Source organism: Haemaphysalis longicornis, unplaced genomic scaffold (assembly GCF_048455015.1).
Source record: "Haemaphysalis longicornis isolate Haplotype H1 unplaced genomic scaffold, Haemaphysalis longicornis Haplotype H1 scaffold_9, whole genome shotgun sequence".
Taxonomy (NCBI): Eukaryota; Metazoa; Arthropoda; class Arachnida; order Ixodida; family Ixodidae; genus Haemaphysalis; species Haemaphysalis longicornis.
This window is the reverse complement of record NW_027526460.1, coordinates 19,021,210-19,036,761: the sequence shown is the minus strand read 5'-3', so window position 1 is coordinate 19,036,761 and position 15,552 is coordinate 19,021,210. Positions and strand designations below refer to the sequence as shown.

General features: G+C 46.6%; 1 protein-coding gene across 8 annotated transcripts in view; it reads right to left on the bottom strand.

Annotated features, from left to right (window-relative positions):
* The window catches only part of LOC144153045 (uncharacterized), a 59,040-nt gene that overhangs the window by 16,158 nt on the left and 27,330 nt on the right, over positions 1-15,552 (bottom strand). For 5 of the 8 annotated variants that reach the window (XR_013319284.1, XR_013319280.1, XR_013319281.1 and 2 more), the window contains 4 exons: positions 12,730-12,950; positions 10,596-10,723; positions 9,469-9,649; positions 8,482-8,559 (listed from right to left, as the gene is read on the bottom strand). Coding sequence is in view for 1 of the 8 variants with exons in the window: in XM_077684679.1 (XP_077540805.1) it covers positions 8,482-8,559 (78 nt within the window). In the remaining 7 variants the exon portion in view is untranslated. The remainder of the gene's footprint in view (positions 1-8,481; positions 8,560-9,468; positions 9,650-10,595; positions 10,724-12,729; positions 12,951-15,552) is intronic. The other 3 variants (XR_013319285.1, XR_013319286.1, XM_077684679.1) reach the window with 1 other exon arrangement.

Sequence of the window (15,552 nt, the reverse complement as noted above, 5' to 3'; positions counted from 1 at the left end):
CGCCCGCTTACGCTCACTCACGCTCATTAACAACCGCCACTAATTCGCATTACAACTCGCTTTGTTCCTTTGCAGAACGGGAATTTAATTTTAACTTCGCTTTGTTTGTAAACCAGATAAATCGTTCCATTTTGTGGAGACCTTAAAGGGACCCTGCAACACTTGCCATCGACTACTAGTAATGTATTTTGGGATAAAGTCTATTGTCCCAGAAATCTCCTCCCGCAAGAATTATGAAAATCTGTTCACAATTAACGAAACTACGCGCGATGAGAAATCGCGCATAATCGTTCCCTCTCAACTCGACCGCGTACAACGCAACGAAAGCTGCGCGCTCTCTCCCGGAGAGGGGGGCGGCTCGCGGCGTTCTCTTCGGCGGCCTTCGATATATCACATGCCGGGTAGTTTTCTCCTTTTCTCCGCAACGCGGAGAGGCCTATTTCCGGTCTGGTGCCACAAAAAAGCAGGCATGGGTGCCTGCTCGCAAGTGCGCGCTCGGGCTGATAGGGCGTTTTTGAAGCAATAAACGTTTGTAGTCGAGTGGTCCCGTTGAAAGGGAAGTGTTGAGCTCATCACTCAAACTCCGCGCGCACTCAAAACACAAAATAAACGGCAAAACTGTGCCTACAGGTTCAGGCATAGAAGAGGTTCGTACACAGCGATGACGACAACGGAAATGGGAGAATCTAGCCGCGAAGTTGACCAGTGACAGCCGATCGGGCAGCCATGGCCTATGTGACGTCCCTCGGGCCATGCATAATGAGGACAACTGAAGAGAGAGCGGTTGGTTTTTCCGCGTCTTTCACATCGATTTGCGCGCTCACCGCTTCACGTGCACGTGTAATATTTGGCTCAGGTATTCCTCGCAGTGTAATCTAAACGTCGCGCATGTTTACTGGCACTGCTCAAAGAGTGTTGCAGGGTCCCTTTAAATGTGGCCATATTGACACCGACACCACAGTGATGTCGTTTCATGAAGCGAAAAGGAAATTCGGTGTTTTAAGAGCTTCACATTGGCTATGGGGCGTGCCCCATAACAATCGCTAACTCCGAAAAACTTGATTCAACTGACAAAAAATCAAACCGTTCGAGAATTAAAACTCGAAGCTTTCTCCCGTGCAAACTGAGTCAAAGCCTCAGTTTAAAATCCAAACGGATTCAACAGTGTCGAAATGGCGCATTCGGATAGACGTCGGCTTCATATCGCGGGGGACCCAAGCGCAATTCGCACCATGGGAAAGGTTTTTTTCTTGAGGCGCTTCATGTGCCTTCGCTTATCATCATCATTGCTTTGTGAAACCCACTATAAAGTTCGCTTTCCTGCGGTGCTTTTTACTCAGACGCCGACGCCACCAGTGAGGAATGGAAAGCTTCATTTCAAAAATGGCGAAGCTTGCATTAGGTCGTGAAAGGCTTGAACCACATCGAGCTGGGTGATTTCTTTCTATGAAAGCATTGATTGACCCACTAATACGCATTGCATTAGGTTCGAAATTATTTATTTACATGTTGCCAGAATGCAATCCGGGAGTTGTTTTCGAGATGTGCGATTTATGACTCTTCGAAGCACCCAAAGGTAGTCGTGCGTACTTGGATTAGGTCTGAAGCCGGTTAGCGATGGATGAAACCAACCAGTGCGCTCGAGATGGAACTGAAGTCGGTTGTTAATTAATCGGTCGATGACCTTGCACATGATAGGAGTTAGTGAAATAGGTCGCAGATTTTCAGGTTTTCGCTGGCGTCTTTACTAGGCTTCGTGATGGGATGAATGATGGTCGTCTTCAAGTGCTCGTGGACTTGTCCCGTTTCCCATGATTCGTTGACAACACTCAGAAGGACTTCATGGCCGTGCGTTGGCAGATTGCGGAGATCTTGCCAAGTGATTTTATCATGGCCTGGAGCGGATCTAGATTTGCCTTGAGCGATGGCAACGTGAAGTTCTCCCAGGGTAAAAGGAGTGTTGAGTTCGTCTAGAGGGTGTGGTATGTCTATGTCGGAAAGAGATTTTAGTGCCGTTTTATCCTTCGCAGCATGCGGAAAGAGAGACTTGATAATAGTTTCTTCTACGTCGTAATAGTCAGACTGCAGTCTCATTTGTCAATGATAGGAAGCTTTGTTTTCCCAGGGTAAAATGAGTGTTGAGTTCGTCTAGAGGGTGTGGTATGTCTATGTCGGGAAGAGATTTTAGTGCCGTTTTATCCTTCGTAGCATGCGGAAAGAGAGTCTTGATAATAGTTTCTTCTACGTCATAATAGTCAGACTGCAGTCTCATTTGTCAATGATAGGAAGCTTTGCTTTACCGCAAAGACTGCGAAAGATGCCCCATTATAAGTGAAAAAGGCCTCTCCCTCGTGCCGGAGCCGATGGCAAAGATTTTGCCAGTTTTCACTTTGTAATGTCTTTTGGTAATCGTTGATTTTCTTGTATAGTCGTTTCAGTTTAATGAGGTCAGGGTGACGTTTGCCACGTTCTTGATACTACCTGGTGGGACATTGAGCCGTTCGGAGCAACCCATGCTTATGGATATCTGGGTTGTCAACCTCAACAGTGCCGATGACTGATTCGGTAGGAGATGTACGAGCATCAGAGACGTTATGTATAAACACATTAAAGAAGTCAGCACGAGTGAATCCAACCTTGCCTTTGATAGCTTTCCATGCTCTCGCTTGCAACGCGTGGGCGAACTATGTACACTTCGGGGAACAAAGTAGGGCAGTAAGCGGGATGCGTATTGACCGTCTTGACATTGCTTTTGGCGTCACTCGCGAAGTGCTGTGAATGCATATTCTTGTGCCGCCTTTTGGTATCCATTCAGTGCCGTGAACCGTGAATGGCGCTAAAAAAAAGGTTACTGCTGATAAAACAATAGTGGCGGAAGCGGTAATACATTGTGTTATGCCACTACTACGACGGCATGCGCTATCACAGCGCGTGATATGTATGAACACTGAAAGCAAACGTTTTAGTTTTACGGGCCTTCGTGCCTGCGCTGCGCATAAACGGTAATCGTACTCATAAGTTTACTCCTTCTACTGACAAAAAATGTCATGACTTTTTTTATTTCCTTGACTTTTCTTACTGCTACAATCATTTCTTGCGACGCTTATTCTCCCACGGCTGCCCGAGCGAGAAACCTGTACAGAACGATGGCATGCTGCCTTTCGCGATTGTGTATGCCCTTCGCGCAGCAGTAGCGGCGCTGCCACTAATTCTTTCCTGCAGCCTTTTGATCCTTTCAGACCCTGCAACTTGCAATTATAACTATGTTTCTTAAAAAACTTCCGCAACACAACGTCGAACCGCACGCAGCGCGTGTGTTTTTACGTGCGCTGAACGTCCGGTCGCGACATCCACGACCCAGAGTTTCTAAGCGGCGGCGAGAGGCGGCGCTGGAGTCGCGTGCAAACTGCAGTGTCCGGTGCGAACGCGGGTTTTCTTCGGCGGCATACCGGGCATACGTCGCGTTGGCGATCGCGGAGGCGGCGATGTGGCGGCGGCGGTAGCGACCTGCACTTTCTCGTTTCTGCCGCGCAACAGATTGCCGCGCCGTCCGGGCGCCTGGTTGTAGCTTACGAGGGCTCTCCTACTTAGGTTGGCTTCCGAACAAATGCCGCCAACATCTCCTAAAGTTATTCTCTTTCTCTTTATGTATGGAGGGAGGTGGGGGCGCACAGTTTATCGTGTACGACTGCGCGCTGTGCTGACCTGCAGGCCTTCGGCGACCGTCAACAAAGTCCCGGGCAAAGACGTCCGTGTGTCTAGACGGGGGGGACAGTATTGCAAAGGAGTATTGGGGGGGGGGGGGGGGGGGGGGGGGGGAGGGGGGAGGGAGGAGGCGAGGATAAACGGCGCGCCAGCCAGCCCGTATGCGCGAACAAGCGCTGTTTCGAATATGCGTCGGTGTCGCCGACTACGAGAAAAGGAAAACAAAAAAAGCAAAGGGTGGGGAGAAAGCAGGCGCCGGCACCGAGGTAAAAAAAAAGAAAACTTCGTAGAGCGAAAGTGGTGGTGGGATCCCCCACTACAGATACCAACGGCATAGAAGCGCGGTTACGCGAAGAATGGACCCAAACTTAGGACATAATTGCAGTACGCGCGTTGCGCAGAAATGTACCGTGCTTTTGATCAGTTGAGCCATGTTAAAAATACTGCTTTACTGTTAAATTTGAGGTTGTGAAGGAATTATAGTACAGCGTGACGTCGTTATAACAAAAGCGTGTAGGAAGCTGCCAGATAATTCTAAGCGTGCAGCTGTGGCAAAACTGCAAAACAAGAAAATGTTTGTTGAACTTGCACAGTGCTTGCGATATATTAAACATTTAAAATTCTAATATTTGTACAGTAGAAAGATCTAAACAAAATAACAACTTTGCGGCCGCTGCAAATATTTTACTTTCTTAATGTGTCTTTTTTATGCTGTCCGTTTCTTTACCGATTTCAACAACTGATTTTTTACCTCTTACGCAACCTTTTCTTTACCCTCTGGTATTCTTTAAGAAAACGTGTAGTGAAAAGTTGAGTTTTATCTGCGCCATAACTGAACTTGCTTGTGTATATCTTTTTTTCTTTTTCGTCCATACTGCACGTGTTTGAAATTGAACGGTTTGGTTCATATTTTGCTTTATACTGTCATTTTACTACCAACTATTATTGCATTAACAATATAATTTGCCAATAGGTTTTCCATTTATTTGCATTTTTAAAAACAAATCCTTTCGTTTTTAAGCGAAGCTTTCTTTGCCTGGCTGATGGAGACCGTTTGCGAAAACGCACTGCAGGAAAGCCAACGTTTTGACGATGATGATCATGGCGGGTGAAGTGAAAGGAGTTTGAACCCCAGCGATCAAAATTGAAACCCCCAACGATCAAAATGCACGCCTCAAAAGCTTCGCGTTTCAACCTTATTTGTCGTTAGACAAATAGACAAGCGGCGCCAGCCTGCCGCACAGGAGCACAGCTTGATCCTAAACTACGCCGTCACGTGTTCATTTGGAAAGTTTCCGCGAAATAAGGGGAAGGACGGGAGGGAGGATCGGATTCACTAACACCCCTAAAAAAGCTACGCTTGAGAGTACTGACACTTCGTGCACCAGGAAGCGTCTGGGGCCATTTTGTTTCTGTCTGTCGTGCTGCCACCTCTTCCAACGAAACTGCTGCTGGTTGTGACGGGCAGAGTGCGACCGGGCGCTCTAGCGTCCGCGCTGTAGAGTAAAAGAGAAAGCAGAGGCGCCCAAAAACAAAATGGCTGCGCTAATGTGTAAATAATTATCACGTGGTGCCGACCGACCAATGAAAATGCTGGCGGCACACAACAATCAGAGAAAAGAGTGCCGCTACTCTAAAAGCCTTTATTTAGTAACGTTAGAATTAACCGGGCAGTCGGCACCATAGCACCGCACATTTCACGAGTGCACCCGCCACTCACGAGTGGCGAGCGGGGCTCACTACTTGCGAGTAGTGAGTGCACTCGCACTCGTGAATGGTGAGAGCACTCGCACTCGTGAGTGGTGAGTGGGGCTCACCGCGAGTGGAACTTGCACTCGTGAGTGGTGAGCGGGACTCGCCGCGAGTGGCACTCGCACTCGCGAGTGGCGAGTGGCGCTCGCCGCGAGTGGCACTCGCACTCGTGAGTGGTGAGCGGGGCTCGCCGCGAGTGGAACTCGCACTCGCGAGTGGCGAGTGGCGCTCGCCGCGAGTGGCTCTCGCACTCGCGAGTGGTGAGCGGGGCTCGTCGCGAGTGGAACTCGCACTCGCGAGTGGCGACTGGCGCTCGCCGCGAGTGGCACTCGCACTCGCGAGTGGTGAGTGGCGCTCGCCGCGAGTGGAACTCGCACTCGCGAGTGGCGTTCGCCGCGAGTGGCACTCGCACTCGCGAGTGGCGAGTGGGGCTCGCCGCGAGTGGCACTCGCACTCACTCGCACTCGCACTCACCAGCCCACAACGACGGCGAGGCTCACTCACCACTCACTCATGAGTGGTGAGTGGGGGGTGTGTGAGTGCACTCGTGAGTGAGTTTGCCGACCTATGCCATCGAGTGCTAAGTTTGATTGTACCATGCGAAATTCTGCACGCTCATTCTGTTTATTTTGACGAAATATTTGACATACGCTTGCCCAATATATGCGTATTGCGATGCACACAGAGTACTTAGTGACTCTGCACGCACACGACGATGAAGAAAAGAACCAACTAGCCCAGGTTCAAACCTTAGATCCGTGTAGTTAGTTTCCAAAATGGGAAAAGAAGAACTTTAGTGCGCAGTCAGTCTTCAAAATGTTTTCCCAGAACTCTACTAACACTAGTGTTCACCAACTATATACACTGCCTTGGTGAAGCTTTTGCACTGCAGGGGAACAGCTAGGCACCTCATGGTCGGACAGCTCCTCTTGTCACTCCGTGGGCAAGTGCGCTCCGTTTGGGATCCCCTCATCCGTAGACGCTGCCTTTTTCTTTTTCAGAAATCGCCGCCAAGTCTGCTTCCTCATCGAGTAGCTAGGAAGGTTGGGTAACTCTTTCGTTACAACGGAAAATTGACAGATTTTTAGGGGTCTAAGATAACATTTTTTCTGTGCTAAACATATTGGTTAGGAACATATAGCAGTGACATAAAATGCAAATGATTTAATGTCCTTTCTAACAACACCAGATTTAATAATTTTTTCATAAATAATGAATGCGAAAAAATGATCAAATTCAAAATTTTTGTTCAGTCGTCGAAGAAAATAGAAAAAAAAGAAGTTGTACATAGCAAACCACCAGTAGCACGAAAAATTTAGAATATACATTTTGTAGGTAAACATTTCAAAAACCCGTCCTAGAAAAAAAATTTTTTTGCTCAGTACAATTTGCCAAATATCAAAGAAAATGCTAGCATGCAAGGTGCCCGTGCCTTGTGGTGAAGCTCAACCTTTATTTAAAATTTCGCAACTTTGGATGATTTTCTGGGAGAAATTTAGTGGTTTGACATTACTAAAGCCACCAATTAGTCCCCACAGGACGTAAAAACACCTTGTCAATGATTACGGCCAGCGCAAGATTCAAGGCAAGCAAGCGATGCGAAAAAATCTACTTGGAGTTTAAAACGAAACTCTGCGGTGGATGCTTGGGGACGCTCTGATCGTCACTTATCAGTCAGAACTTTCGTTTGCAGTTTAATATCATCTACTGAATCACTATGGTAGCCCTGATTGCAGGAATAATGTGCAATGTTCTAGAATCATGCCCAGCAAGCTTTTACCAAGCAGCCATCACGCTATGAAGAGAGTTCAGCACTATGAGCCTCCTACATTGGAGCGCCAATTAACGTTTTCGAAAAGAAACTATAAAGCTTGTTCAGGACTCAGAATAGGCAGTTCTACTAAGCAGCAAAACTAGAACTCCGGAAATACCCTCGTACGGAAATGAAACTGGCCGATGAAAAGCTGGAGGTGTTCAAGGCCGACTGGAAGCGCTCTCCTCGTCTGAACTGATATCCATGACTTGATATTATCTTTCGACTTTCAGCTGAAACTGTTATAGCAGAAGTAAGGCATGAGTGGAGTGGAATCACCAGTGCCATGTATTTTTCAAGGAGCAGTAGCGGGCGACGGAGGTGCTATGACGAATCGGCTTGAGGTTGTGTAACTGCGTAGTAGCGCCAAATATAAATTTTGCAACGCAAAAACGAAATCGAAACTGCTGGAAACTGGCTGAAAATGCCAGATCCACTTGTCAGACACGCGAGAGACGTTCAGAAATAAGCTGTGACAGAATAAAGCTACCCTTTCTCCGAACCATAATGTGCACCGCGAACAATATAGGAAGGACATGCTTGGAAACCGAAACCAAAACAAGCGGCACTATCACCATTAGAACCAGCGGAATGTGGCGCAAAAACCGTGCCTGGAAAGCAAAATAATGAATTCACAAAGAAAAAAAGCAAAAACGCTGATGATGAAAGTGTGTTCACGCATTCTAGCGTGAGTTTAGCGAAGCAATGTTTGATACCTGGTGTCGTTTTCATGTAATTATCACATCTCAATGCTGTCTGATTACAAAGCCGAGAACATAATTTAGTATTTTACATCCTAGGAGCCCTTTGATAAAAAAATATTGAGGGTAATGCTGCATAACCCCAATTGATATGCTTTTTTGTCATGTGCAGTAGCCACGTCCCCTTTCGCGAAAACATGCGCACCTAACCTGGCTTTTTAAACGTCGTCAAAAATCTCAATGTCGCCGGAGCGGGAAAATTTAAACTAATTCTAAAAGCGCAGTGCCTAGCTAACCACTGGGGCGCATTAGGTGTACGAGAAACTACTACTACATGTTGAAATCGGCAATACAAAGCTTCAGTCACCGGTGATCGATTTGAATAGGTGCTGTAACGAAAGAGTTAACGGGAAATGCTCAGTGAGCCCGGTCGACCTGAATGACTTTACCATTAATGACATGCCTATACGTCTTCGCAATGACTTCTTCGAGAAAATGAAGGTCACATACCTTGCTCGTTTTGCTCAGCTCTTTGTCCGCGCGGGGAATCGCTCCTTTCCATTGGCTGAGAAGCTCCGTGTCCGATGGCTGCACAAAAAAGTGACTCTTCTGAGTGTTGCTTCTGCATCTGCTCATAAAGCCAGGTGCAAAGTACAGTGGCATTGCGGTAAGCCAGTTTCATCAAACAAAACACAGCGTGTTTAAAAGAGCCACAAAATCCTCGATGAAATTGGCACTGCTCAATAGCACCAAAAACCGAACGCACTGAAAGGGCATGGTTGGCACACAAAGTCAAGACAAAAGCAAACAAAAGGAAGAAAGTTGTACAGCAGACACGCAACTGCGGCACAACTTTGAGCTCAGCCGACTGGCACACGCGCATGTGCTCTTCTGCAAGAGTGGACTCAAAAGAACCACACAAGAGGAAAAAAATTTCATTGTGTCTTCTGTTTGCTGTAGCTGTTTGCTTTCGAAAATGTGCACAATTACCAGTTGTGTGTGCCCACCCATACATGCACGACAAATGTGCACAGCGCTTAACTAGCAAAAGTGCTTTTTGCTTTCCTGCTCCACTCGAAAGGAAAAGCATAACCGAAACTGCAAGTGAGCGTCGGGATGCCAGCACGCAAGAAAAGTTCGGTACGCTAGAACCGAGAACAGGTACAGAGAAGAATCAGCACCACATGAGAACGTCGACTTGCCAGAGCACGCGTGCAACGTTGGACAGGCCCTGGCAATGCACGCAAACGCAGTGCATATGCAAGAAAAAACAACGTAAGGAAAATATAACACAACATGCAGCAAAAAAATTGGCTGGCGATTATGATACTCCCTAATGCGATATTTGGACGCAGCTGTTTAGCTGTTTTGACTATGCAAAATATGTTGAGGCAAAGAATCTCAGATGACCATATTTGTATGGTTATAGAAAACTTGTATTTGCAGTGACTGACGAAGCACATGAACCGGTTGCCTCACTCATTGTTTAGCACTCACTCAGGGTTCTGGTGTTGGCAGTGCTGGGCCTCCGCTCTGGCAGCTCGTTCAGCTGCAGCGGCAGCTGACGAAGTGCACGACTGGTTGCCTCACTCTCAGTTCAGCACTCCCTCCTCATGGCTGTAGTGCGCTGAGGCAGCACTCACTCATGGGTTCTCTCGACAGCAGCCATAGTGAGCCTCTGCGTCGGCAATGAGAAGTGTGTCTCAGGAAGGGACTGCAAACACCGTCTTAAGCGAACGCACGTCATCGTCATGTGCACGCCCCCCTTACATTTTCGCCAAGTGTCGCATACTTGGGAACAGCATACTGCACCCCCCAACCCTGCTTACTTTCAGAGAAGCTTCTCACACCGCCACAGCGAACCTCTTTCCCCTCCCAAATTTGCGACAGCCTCCTCCTTTGCTTTCTTTCACTCTTCGGTCTTGCCATCATTCTCTCGACAGAAACGCGGCTCGGCCCAGAGACGGGCCAAAGGGCTGCGCCCTAAAAAAGTATGCGACATAAGTACGTGATTTTTTTCGCTCTTGGACTCCTTCACCCTCAAGCAAATGCCGGTAACCGCCTCCCGTAGTGTACCGCCCCGTCATCTCGAGTTGTGACCAGCTCTGGCTGCTTAATGAAAAAAAAAAAAAAAAAAAAAAACTGTTCTCCGAAGTTTCTTCGCATTCTGTTGCCGCTATTCCAGTCTACAATTTATTTGAACCGGGCCACATTATGCAAGCAGTAATGCATGTACACCTAGTGATTTGAGAGGTGGCTAAAATATCAAGAACGGCCACATTTTAAATGGATTTTCACGCAGCAGTGGCTGTCAAGTGTGCACACAAATTCGCTCGCCATGCAAATCACACAAATTCATTGCATCACGAATGATACTTTTTCAGAGCTGTGTGCAACATCTGCTTTCTTTATGCTAGACATCGCGTATAAAAAAATGAAATTGTTCCTCCGGTTAAAGGTAACCAAAAATCCCAGATAAATTAGGCAGTTTTGTACTCAGATTTGAATTGTATGTTTTCTAGTTCTATTGTGTTAGCATTAACAATTTTCGTGTTTTTTGTTCATTATTTCGCTTTGCTTTACTGATAGTTTTTTGCAAGAGGATATTTTCTCATTCTACTTACAGTTGTACACTTTGTAAAGGCATAAGCACGTGCCCCATGCACGATGCATGTACCCAGCCTCCTCAGACGCATCACTGCTTTAAGTGGGCTTGACAATCTCGTACAGCCAGCTGTGAGGGAGGTCGGCACTGCACCAAGCCCAGCACATGAAAGAAAGCATGTTGACGGAGTCACGAGATTCTTTTTTCGCCCGCGGCTGCAGTGCTCAATAGCACCACAAGCCGAATGCACTGAAAAGGCAAGGTTCTCACACAAAGGCAAAAACAAACGCAAGCGAAAAGAAGAAATTCGTAGAGCAGACGCGCAACTACACCGCGGCCGCAACTCTGAGCTAGCGGACCCGCACACGCTGTCATTGCTGCCGTCGTAGCTGCCGACACCGTGCAACTCGTGACTGCAGCACCCTCTCAGCGCCTAAGACAAAGTCGTGCCTGCCCGGAAAGGCACAGTTCCAAAACTAAAAAAGTATCTGTAATTGTTGGCCATGCTAGTGCCTGTTCAGTGAAACGTCACAAATAAAAACAGAGAATGTGGCTTTCTCATTCAGAAGGCTGTAAAAGGCTCAACGCTTCCTGGTTCTGCGGCGACACTTTTTGATAAACATGCAAATAAGAAAAGCACATAGAGGAAGAAATGGAAAAGCAGCAGACATGATGTAGTGCATAGCACAAAGATGCATCTGGAACACATGAGTTCAGTCGCCTAGAGCTTTAGGGTGAACAAAATATTGCAACATGTTTTCAGCAGTGTTGTTGCCTTCATTTAAGAGTCTGGCGTCCCTAATTTTAATAAAGATCAACCACGGTATTTTTATTTTTATTCTTTTATCTATGGCAGAATTGCAAAACTTCCTTTTTACTACTTACCGTATTTACACGATTGTAGGTCGACCCTTTTTTTTTTTTTTTCAAATTTGATAATCTAATGTTGGGGGGTTGACTTAGAATCGAAATCGAACAGTGTACCGCTAGTAACGGCAAGCGAAACGAGAAATCAGGGGTGCTACGAGGTGGGGATAGCTTTGCACCCTTGTTTCCATGGTTAAGGTCAAAGCATAGCGTATTAATTTACCATTGCATACATTCTGGTGTCAATAATGGTTGAAAGTTGGCGTTCCCGATCTGTGCCCTTTGTCCACCGTACTCTGAGCGACTAACCATTGCGTTTGGAAGTGTACTGAACAATGTGATGTGATTGTGGCTACATTAGCGCCGTGCATTGAATCAAGGGATTTGCTAAAACCTATTTTGTTTATTAGAGACGAACAAAACCTTCTAAGAAAATCACGAGCGGCCGCTTCTGTCAGCCGTCATGATTGTTTTGGTATTGCAAGGCAGTGGTGGCCGCTGCCGGTTGCTTCGATGGTTGTCATCTCGCAGCGAATGCGTTATAATTGAGAATAAAGCTGTTCGCTCAACCCACAATGCATGTTTACTCAGCGTGCTTATACAAAAGCTTTTCTTTATAACATCTACTGCGCGCACCACGATCACAAGGCTCTTGTGAGAGCATCGATCATAGATGGAAGAGCCTCCGAATGGGGCTATTGGTAGTTGACGGAAGAGCTTCTCTTTGTGATACGATTATAGGCGGCGCTCACTTTTTTTTTTTTGCTGGGGGGGAGGTGCAATTTGGGGGGGGGGGGGGGTCGAACTACATTCGCGTTGACTTACAATCGTGTAAATACGGTACTGTCACTCTGATCTAGTTTGTCGTTTTAAACAAATTTTACACTGAACTCTTATGCCTTGTGTGCAAAGCCCAAAAGTTAAAAAAAAATTGCAGCCACCAGAAACCAGAAACCCGCCGTCACCCATTTTTTTTTTCCTTGCGAGGTACACGCTATTGCCTGGCTTGTGCATAATTCATACAAATAAAACTACAAACAAGAATTCGCAGGTTAATGCAGTTGCTTCGAAAGGCTGTCACGTCATCAAATTCACGCAATGGTCCCATTTTATACAAACGTGTTTATATTAATTAAGCTTTTTTGTTGGGCAGTTCATTCTACCAAGAGCAGGCAATATGTAACCGTGATCTCAGAACCGTTTGTTTTTATAACATAGCTACACTTTTAAAATCCATGCATGCATCTCGAAGTGCCACATCGAAGCATTTGTGAAAACCTACATACCTGTAATGAATGACATGTGAAGGGATGCAGCTCCTTCACTCGTAGCTGTCAGTCCAAAGTTTGTACGTCTGTGCACAGACAGAAGTGTGGTCCTTTCTTGAGTAGGTCTTTTGCAGCTGTTTTCATGCACCTATGAACGTCAGAGATAGCTCCTCAGGCAAGTATTGTGCAATTGGGGAGATCTTCCATTGAGGTGACCTTGTTGCTTCACCAAGAAGTTACTTGAAAAAAAGAAAAACGAAAGTTAGACTTTCTGACAATAGATAATAGTTCATAACATTTCTGTACATTCATAATGTCCAAAATACATTAGTCCATCTTTTCCAAATGGGTCACACGTCAGTCAGATGTAATACTCGTGCCACACGTACACGAAAAATGACCTTAAGCGCTTAATGCCTTAAGTTTTATAGCCATTAATTCGCTGCTACACGCAAAAATCTAATGCCATTCACTATAATGTCATTTTTGGTTTAAAGGGACACTGAAGTGATATGTAAACATTGCGGGATTACTAGCGCAAATTGTAGTCCGGAGTCCCCGGGCCATGTTTCGACCATTCTGGGCGCGTTTACGTGGTTTTATTTAGTAGAAAAATTAATTCGAAAATGCTGTCCTCCTCTCTTTACGCTCACCCATTTTTTGTGGCGTTTTCGTGTGACGTCGGGAGGAGCCGAGCTCGCAATTGGCTGCGCTGCTGCACGGCTCCCTGGCCTTCAGACAGAGTCAGTTGGCCCAGCGTTTCGTCCGCCGGCCGCCGACGGGTCGCCGCAATTCGTTCACTCAGTTGAAACGAAGCCAGGACACGTTTGTGAATGGAAGAATGTGCCTTTCTTTACTTGGTTAGTTTCTACACTGTATCTAGCTCCAAGTCAAGGTCACTTCACACAAGTGCTGCACAAGTGCACATGCGACGCTTCGTTGACTGGTACGCCAGTACGAAAATATAAGACCTCCTGAAGGCGGGAGAAGAGTCAACGAAGTCAATATAGGTACTAAGGAAATAAAATCAACTGATAGTTCTACCGTACAGCGTAAAACTAGGGTGCGGGAAGCACTTTTTTGCGCTGGGCGAACAAGCACAGCGGCCAGCAGCACGACTACGCATCTGCGAACGCTTTTCCGTCTAATAAATGCAATTGCTAGACGTGAGATATTGTGGAAACTTGGGGGATGGTTACTGCACGAGCGCAAAAGAACAAATAGTCACCTAAGCTGCTTGGAATGCTAAAACTAAATAAAAGTGTAAACTGGTTATACATTATATACCTTACATTTCCAAGTACGGCAGAGCTCGCCTGTGGCCGAGTGGTTTGGAGCGCTAGGTATGTCATCGCAAGTGTTTTGCAAGTCACAAGTTCGAATCCCCGCAGGTACGTACTTTTTTTTTTTTCAACTTTTTCGTTTTTCGTTGATGTTTTCAGTAGTGCCACTGATGAACGGTGATTTGGAGCAATTTTTGTATCAGCAAATTATTAATTTTGGAGCAATTTGGAGCACCTAAATGCCAGTTTTGGAGCACCTTGGAGCAACTAAACATCAACTGCTAGATGTGTCCAAAGCATCTCTCAACACTAAAAATTGACCAGTATCGTCCAGTAATTGATGTGGAGGTCGTCATGGAATGCGCTTCAAGGTGCTTTTCCCACATGCGATCACAAATGGACGGCACAGCTCAAGAATAATCGTCTTCTTGTCCCTACTAGGGGAAGTCTTTTTTCAAGGAGTCACTGAAAACGCTTCATAGTTGGCAGGCTCGAACATGCATTAAAAATAGCTTTCACAGTCAGCTCTCCCAATAGCCCAAGAATAGCGAAATAGCCAATAAAGAAAAGTTCTACAACCACAAGAAAAAGAAGCCATATTTGGCTCTTTATAGCCCAACCTGTCATTCCTGGGGCAATGGGATTTTTTTTTTCCACTTATTTCGAAACAGTCGCTAGAAGTCGACAGAAGTTTGATGCAATTAAATCCCCTAAGTATCCACACAATAGCAAAAATGCGACAAAACATAATTTGCAAGGTATTTAGTTCCTTTCTGGTGTGGATAAAAGACAACATGCAACACGATAATGAATATTGAAAGGCTTCGACAAACCTGCCTAGCAAAAAAACAACGCGCCTCTCGCGCCTCTTCTCTAGTTTATTACCGTATTTACTCACGTAATCCTCGCACTCGCGTAATCCTCGCACCCCTAATGTGAGCCAGCAAAACTTGGATTTTTTGGTTCCTCACATAATCCTCGCACCCCCAACTTTGCAGCGGCGAAAGTTGCCTGCTCGCGAAACCCGCATGGTGCACGCGCTCTCCAACACGCGCCCTCCCCCGCCGCCTCTCTGTTCGGCGGAGAGCGCTGTGTATTCAAGGCCATCCAGGCGCCCTAACAACCTGCATGGCTACTCCCTAACAGGCGCCCTAACACGCTACTCACACTGTCCTTGAGCCGGTTCGCGTGCGCGCACCTAGACGGCGTTCGCGCAGCCCGCTGTCGTGTCGTCGTGTCGCCGTCGTGGTCCCGTAGTTGAGCAGCAGCAGTCAGTGAGTCACTCGCGTCAGTGGTGGATAGCTCGCTGCCATTATGAGAACTTTTTGATCGCTTTGTTTTATGCTTGGTGCCGATCTGTTTGTTTTGTGCTTGGTGCCGTTTCACCATGGGGAAGAACGCCAGCTACACTGCCGCTTTCAAATTGAAAGCGATAGAGTACGCGATCGAACACGGCAACCGCGCCGCAGGCAGGCACTTCGGTGTGCCTGGCGGCAATTTCATGATCGCTGATCAACGGGAGACTGTTTACAATAAGATAAAAAGAAATAGCTGCTGT